Below are 8027 nucleotides of genomic sequence, written 5' to 3'. Positions count from 1 at the left end.
TGAATGAACTGCCCCCTGGTGGTCAGTGTGCGCCTAAAAATTTAGCATAGAGGTAATCTCTGCCAAAATTTGGTTTAAATCCTTTTATACCTTCTCTTCCATGTTTCCATAAACACACACACACAATTTTTACAAACACATATATTTAAACACACAATTGAGATATCAGCCTGTAAGCATGATTTTGTGTTGTGCCTTTCAAACTTAACAGATTATGAAAATGGTATTAACTCTTCTTCTACGTCATGGTTTTTAATAGTTACATAGTGTTTCATCCTATGAATGTACCATAATTTATTTAACCAGTTTTCTATTATTGGGCATTTAAGGTGCTCTAATATTTTGTCCTTTTAAATATGCTGAAAAACATTTGAATGTAAGTGTTTATGTATATATTTAATTATGAAATGTATAGAATAGACTTTGGGCAAAGGCTATGGATGTTTTAAGGTTTCCAATAGTGGTGTTACTATTATTGGAGTCCTCACAGTAATGATATTGTATAGGAAAACAAAAAATACTTCATTAATGATAGTCAGATGTTGTAAATATGCAATAATCAATGCAAAATGACTGCAAGATAAAATGAGAAATTTAGCATAAGTTGCATAATTTAATGAAGTTGATGAAGTGGTATTAGAAATCTGCTTGAGCCTGGCTGTTATGGCTCAGTGGTTGAGTGTTGACCTATTAACCAGCAGGTCAGGGTTCCATTCTTGATCAGGGCACATGTCTGGGTTGTGGGCTTGATCCCCAGTAGAGGGCAATCGATCAATGATTCTCTCTCATCATTGATGTTTCTATCTCTCCCTCTCCTTTCCTCTCTGAAATCAATAAAAATATATTTAAAGAAAAATAAAAAGAAATCTGCTTGAATTTTGCAAAGCCACTGACTAATGTGGATGCAGCAGTATTGAACTAGTAGTTAATAATTAAAGAGCTAAAAGCAGACAAAGATGATGATGCAGTAAGTGTCTCAAGAGAATGAATTCAGAATCAAAGGATTAGGAAGACCCTTAAAAATATCCGTGAAGCCATTATGCATTTTTGCCACAAAGGACATTCTTTATGATTGCATTGCAAAAATTTAACATAAGGGATGTCATATTATATGAGATTGTGGGAACTATGTCCCTTTCCTCCAACTCTAATATTGATTCATTCTTTGTTCTGAGAATTAGCAGAGAGTGGCAATTATAACCTAAGTCTTGTGAAATGTAACAGAAAGTAAACTTATTTCGGTAACTTTTGGCTTCATTTTTAAGATAAAATCCCAATGAGATCCCTCTCCCCCATTATTTACTATGCATTTTTGGACGTCATTTTAATTTAGATTCACTTTAAATGATTGTTTTCCCAGATGACATGATTGTCTGTGTAGAAAACCCCAAAGAATTTATAAACAAACTCAAACTTACTGAGTTCAATAGGGTTTTTGTATATAAGACCAACATATTTAAAAAAAACCAGTTGTATTTCTCTATGCTATATGCTAGCAATGGATATGTGGACACCAAAATTGGTAATAAAATATCATTTACAATCACTTAAAACAAAAAGAAAATTTTAGGTGTGAATCTAACAAAATTTAATAGGACTTACATGCTGAAAACTGTAAAACACAATGAAAGTAATCAATGGAAATGGAAATAAATGGAGAAGCATACTGTATTCATGATTCGAAAAATCAACATAGTAAATATCTTAATTCTCCCCAAGTTGATAGATTCAATATAATTCTATAAAAGATTATAACTCTGGCATTAAAGTTTAACATAAAGTATTCTAATTAATATTTTCCCAAGCACTGTAATTGTAGCATTTCCCCATGACATATAACAAACTGCACACATTTGAAGTGTTTTGACATGTGTATACACTATGATACCATCATCTGAATCAAATTAATATATCCATCATACCCCAAAAGTTTCCTCTCCACCTTTGTAATGCCCCCTACTGTTTTGTGCTTTCTATAAATCCTACCTCCTCATCTCTAGGCAACCACTAATCAACTCTTGGTTACTATAGATTAGTTTTTATTTTCTAGAATCCTATCCTATAATAATAAAAGGCTAATATGCAAATCAGCCAAACAGTAGCAAGACTGGTCACTATGACATGTACTGACCACCAGGGGGCACCACTCAGCCAGAAGCCGAGCTCATGGCTGGTGATCGCAGCAGCGGTGGCAGGAGCCTCTCCTGGCTCCTCAGGAGCACTAAGGATGTCTGATGAGCAGGCCTAAGCTGTCAATTTGACATCCCCCGAGGGCTCCTGGCCTGTGAGAGGGCACAGGCCGGGCTGAGGGATTCCCCCCCTTCTGAGTGCATGATTTTCATGCACTGGGCCTCTAGTTTTATATAAATGGGATAAAAAGTTAACACTTTTTTTTGGTCTGGCTGCTTTCACTCAGCATAATTATTTTGAAATTCATCCATATTTTTTTGTGTTAATAGTTTGTTTCTTTTTATTGCTGAGTAGTGCTCCATTGTATGGCGGCACCACATGCTATTTATTCATTCATTCACTTGTTGATGGACATTTGGATTGTTTTCAGTTTGGGCTATTACAGATAAATATGCAGTGCATATTTGTGTACAAGTCTTTGTATGGACATATATTTTACTTTTCTTTTGGGTTAATACCTAGGAATAGAGTGACTGGAACAAATGGACAATGCCTTAATTTTTTAAGATGCTGTCTAACTGTTTGCCGAAGTGGCTTTGCCATTTCACTAGCAGATACGAGAGGTCCGCTTTCACCTCCTGTTGGCCAACACTTGGACTGTTAGCCATTGTAGTGGTGTGTGGTTTTATGTTTTAATTGTTATTTTCCTAATGACTCATGATGTTGAGCATTTTTCATGTACCTGTTTGTCATCTGTACATCTTCTTTGGTGACATATTTAAATCTTTTGCCTCTTTAAAAATTGGGTGATTGCTTTCTTTCTTTAAATTTTTTATATTTCTTTGTATATTCTGGACGCACATCCTTTTTCCGAGATATAATTTGCAAATATCTTTTTTCAGTCTGTGGCTTGTCATTTCATTCTCTTCAACAGTGTTTTTCAGAGGCAGAAACTTAAAATTTTGATGAAGTCCAATTTATCAATTTTTTCTTTCATGGAGTGTGCTTTTGGTATTATATTTAAGACATCTTCCCATAAGCCAAGGTCACAAAGATTTACTTGCAGAAGTTTTTGTGATTATAGTTTTAATTTCCCTTTTAGTCCAAAATTTTGTTTAGGAGAGTATTCTGAATTTTTTGTTTTGTTTTGTTTTAAACTTTGTTATTCATTTTAGACATATTTGAGATTGTAGCCTGTACAATTTATAGTGTAAAAGATTGAGACTGATAGGGGTCGGGAGGTGGGAGAGTAGATGCTAGAAGGTGGAGGAGGGACAGGGGTGCATAATATACACATTTGGTCTAGATTGCATTTTTGTTCTATTGCCTCCTCTCTTTCTGGAGACCAAACTCACCAAATCTTTCTTGTTTTATCCTTGCTCTTTTAATAAGTCCTCTTTCTCTCTCTTTCTCAGTGACCCGCTCATTTGTCCAGTTTATCAGAAAATCCTATGTGCATTACCTTCACAATGCATCTAGAATCCATCCACTTCTTATCATCTCCCAATGCTATTTCTCTGGTCTAAACCATTGTCATTTTTTAATCTTTTATTTTAATGTAGGTTCCTAACTGGTCCCCCAATTTCTCTGTTTCTCCATTATGTCTATTCTCAATACAGCAACCAGAGTGATTCTTTTAAAATTTGTGTTCATTTTCCTCCTTTCCTCAAAACCCTCCAGCTTTCCTATCTCACTCTGAGTAAAGACAGAAGTTCTTAGGTGGTCCTTGGGCGCCCCAGTTCCTCTTATGTTATAACTAGAGGCCCAGTGCATGAAATTCATGTACGGGTACGATCCCTAGGCCTGGCCTGCAATCAGGGCGATCTTCCCTGGCTGTGGCAGCCGGCCCTGCCCTCTGCCACTGCCAGTCACCCTCTGTGTGTGTGGTGTCTGATGGGGCGATTGGGGCCCTGGTGCCCCCATGTCCGCTGCCACCCACTCCTGGTTCCCCATTTCCCATTGGGCAATCAGAGCCTGCTGGCCAAGGGGAGAGACTGAGAGGTTGGCTGGCAGGCCCCAATTGGGTGGTCAGGGCCTGTGGGCTGGGGGGCAGCTCCTGCATTGAGTGACTGCCCCCTGGTGGTCAGTGTGCATCATAGCCCACTGGTCATTCCACTGTCCAGTTGATTTTTATATTACGCCATATATATATATATATATATATATATATATATATATATATACACATACATACTAGGGGCCCGGTGCACGAAATTCGTGCACTGGGTGTGGGGCGGGGGGGGAGTGTCCCTCAGCCCAGCTTGCCCCCTCTTACATACTGGGAACCCTCAGGCGTTGACCCCCATCACCCTCCAATCACAGGATCGGCCCCTTGCCCAGGCCTGACGCCTCTGTCAGAGGCGTCAGGCCTGGGCAGGGGACCCTCATTTCCCCCCATCACTGGTTCTGCCCCCAGCCCAGGCCTGATGCCTCTGGCCTAGGCGTCTGGCCCGGGCAGCGGGGACCTGCAGTGGCAGCGGGGGGCGCCGCGATCACATGGGCTCCGCCCCTGCCCCTGCAGGATGCCTCTGGCTGAGGTGTTCGGCCCGGGCAGCGGGGACCCACAGCTGCAGCAGCCCCGCGATCGTGGGCTCTGCTTTAGGCCCAGGCAAGGGACCCCTAGCTCCTGGGACTGCCAGCTTCGACCGTGCCCAGCTCCCATCGCTGGCTCCACCCCTACTTCCTGCTATCACTGGCCAGGGTGGAAAAGGCGCCTGATTCTCCGATCATGGCTGGGGGGCAGGGCAAAGGCGGCCCTGGGGCCGCCTTTGCCCTGCCCCCCAGCTCTTAGCTCCCCCCTGGGTTTCCGATCACTGTCAGTGGCAGGGGGCTTCTTCCTGCTTTCCCTTTCGCCTCCCTGCATTGTGCCTACATATGCAAATTAACCGCCATCTTGTTGGCAGTTAACTGCCAATCTTAGTTGGCAGTTAATTTACATATAGCCCTGATTAGCCAATGAAAAGGGTAGCTCGTACGCCAATTACCATTTTTCTCTTTTATTAGTGTTGAGATTATATATATATATATATTTTTTTTTTTTTTTTTTCTGTCTTGGTCATTCTCCAGCCCTGTTGGCCTCCTCTCTGTCTCTTGTGATGTGTCAACCTGACCCTGCTTTAGGGCCTTTGCATTTTCTGTTTTTCCCTCTACCTTCATAGCTTATTCTCTTGCTTCCCTCAGGTCTCTGCTCAAATGTCTTCTTATTAGAGAGGCTTCCTTGACCACTATGCAAAATACTAACTGCCATATGTTTTTATTTCCCACTAGAGGCCCGGTGCACAAAATTCATGCACTTGGAGGGTTCCCTCAGCCCAGCCTGTGCTCTCTGGCAGTCCAGGAGTCCTTGGGGAATATCCAACTGATGCCTTAGGCCTGCTCCCGGCTTTTGGCTGAGTGGTGCTCACTGACCACCAGGGGGCAGCTCCTGCATTGAGCGTCTGCCCCCTAGTGGTCAGTGTGCGTCATAGCAAATGTTCGTTCCGCCATTCAGTCGATTTGCATATTATACTTTTATTATATAGGATTAGCACTTACCATCTGACTTATTACATAGCTTCTTAGCTGGTCATTGCCTTTCTTTCCTTGTAGCATATAAGCACCCAGAGGACAGGAACTATGTTCACAGCAACACCCACAGAACTTAGAACAGTGCCTGGCACATAGTAGATACTCAATAACTATTTTTGGAGTGGATAAATGAATGAGTTCTGTCTGAAGGGGCAGTCTCAGGGAGACTTTTCCTTAGTAATTTTTAATAATCAAGAGATTTAATGAGATCAAGATCAGCAAAAGATAATTATATGGTGGGAGTGGTGGGAAAGGTGATGCTGGGTGCTGATGGAGGTACAGAACATTGAATGCTCTGCAAAGCATTAAAAATAATAGCTAGGTGAGAACTGTATGTAAGAGCAAATAATTTTGGAAATAAAAATGACAATGTTTAATTTATAAGTTTACTGTAATTTTTATTTACTCAACATTAAGGGGAAAATAAACATCATAAAATAAGTGACCAAAAATAGCACATTTTGTGCCTCTTTTCAGTCATTCCATAGCATCAGGGATCACTCTTCACTTATGACTCTTGTGTGAACCTCGCGGCTCTTCACCCGCAGCTTGTTGACCTGGGACTCGGCGATGTCAGCCCGCTCCTCAGCCTCCTCCAGCTCATGCTGGAGCTTGCGGAATTTAGCAAGATTAGCGTTGGATTGTTCCTCCTGAGAATAGAGAGAAAAATGTGAGAATTAGACTTTGTGGTTCTTATTGCACTTTTCACCAAACAGGGTTATTTCCTCAACTCAACTATTGCCTTCTTATGTTCAGTTTGCCATGTCTGACTTCAGATACGGACAGACTTTGTAACTTCAATTACATTTTTTACTTTAAAGAATAAAAGAAGAAACTGTTTTGAAATGGAAGGGACAACTTATGTCAAACCCATATAAACGTGAAATCCATTTATGATGTATGGGTTGGGTGGAAAAGAGGAAGAGAGAGACCCAGTTACGCTCCATTACAGAATTTAGTAAGTAAATGTCAGGCCAGATGATAACTTTGGGAAAACCCCACTTAAAACTTTTTTGCCATCTATTTTTACTCTGGAATAGAGAGAAAGGGGAAAAGTGGAGGTGGGAAGAAAGTATGCCTCTGTTGGTTGGACTTACTACTATTTTTGCCCCTCCCTCCCTCCCTCCCTCCCTCCCTCCCTCCCTCCCTCCCTCCCTCCCTCCCTCCCTCCCTTCCTTCCTTCCTTCCTTTACTGACTTCCTACCTACTTCTTGCCTACCACACTGCATTTGGAAGAATGGGAAGCAACTAGGCAAAGGGAAACTGGAGGATCTTCTGACATGTCCTTACTGCTATAGCCATGTGGAGAGAGGAGCCCCTGATGATGATACTGGTAGTGAGTGGATAAGTCAGCTGGGGTAAAAGATCTAAGTTTGGCATTTGAAAACACTTGAGTGTGTGTATTTCTAGAGGGGGAGGAATACTTACTATGGTGTTAAAGCTTCTACTGTATATTCTTTACAGTTATCAAGTAAGGTGGGTTAGTTAGAACTTTCCCCCACCCCTCCCCCCACAAACCTTACAAATTGTTTAATAATAAAAATATCTCCTCTATTCTCTCCCCGCCCCCCCCCCCGTTTTTTTTCTTCTCCAAAGGCTTAAAGATACTTACAGCCTCCTCAGCTTGTCTCTTATAGGATTTCACCTTCGCCTGTAATTTGTCTACCAAGTCCTGCAGCCTGAGAACATTCTTGCGGTCCTCCTCAGTCTACAAGTTTGAAAAAATGATTTGCATTCAACCCCGCAAAATAACTCTACGGTAGGTGGTAAAATAAATCACTCTGATATGATGGCAGTGGGCCTGGGGTAAAAGTGTTAAACTCTGAGGCATTCTTCATAATAGCAGTCACCACTCTTACTAAATGTCCAGATTTGCAGGCACTGTATTAGGTAATTATACAGTGTGGGACAAAAGTAGGTTTATAGTTGTTCATATGGAAAATAATACAACAATTAAGAAATAATAATACAAGGATAAGCTGTATTTTGTGTACTCACAACTGTAAACCTACTTTTGCCCCACCCTGTAAACATCTTTTCTAATTCTTATCTTCCTACCTTGGAGAGTAGATGTTGTTACTCTACATTATAGGTCATGAAACTAAAGTTTAGAGTGTTAAGTAATCTACGCAAGTTTAAAAAATAAGAGAACGGGCGCCCGGCTAGCTCAGTCGGTAGAGCATGAGACTCTTAAAAAATAAGAGAGGTCAAATTAGAGCTAATACTCACTTATCTGGCTTTAAAACCTATACTCTTATGTTATTATCTAAAAGCTTTCCTGATTTTCCAAGCTTAGTATATGGCTGTGATAAGCACCTGTGTCATTTGCC

The 8027-nt window shown here is 41.1% G+C and overlaps 1 protein-coding gene across 1 annotated transcript in view; it reads right to left on the bottom strand.

Moving 5' to 3' along the window:
* Window positions 1-6069: 6069 nt before the first annotated feature.
* Window positions 6070-8027, bottom strand: part of LOC132218017 (myosin-8) — a 31471-nt gene continuing 29513 nt past the window's right edge. Inside the window, exons 38-39 of the mRNA XM_059668634.1 lie at window positions 7310-7405; window positions 6070-6347 (exon numbers count right to left, since the gene is read on the bottom strand). Of these exons, the coding sequence (XP_059524617.1) occupies window positions 6195-6347; window positions 7310-7405 (249 nt within the window). The 3' untranslated portion in view covers window positions 6070-6194. The remainder of the gene's footprint in view (window positions 6348-7309; window positions 7406-8027) is intronic.

This window comes from Myotis daubentonii, chromosome 16 (assembly GCF_963259705.1).
Source record: "Myotis daubentonii chromosome 16, mMyoDau2.1, whole genome shotgun sequence".
Classification (NCBI taxonomy): Eukaryota; Metazoa; Chordata; class Mammalia; order Chiroptera; family Vespertilionidae; genus Myotis; species Myotis daubentonii.
The sequence above is the reverse complement of the archived record's forward strand: the minus strand, read 5'-3'. Positions and strand labels throughout refer to the sequence as shown.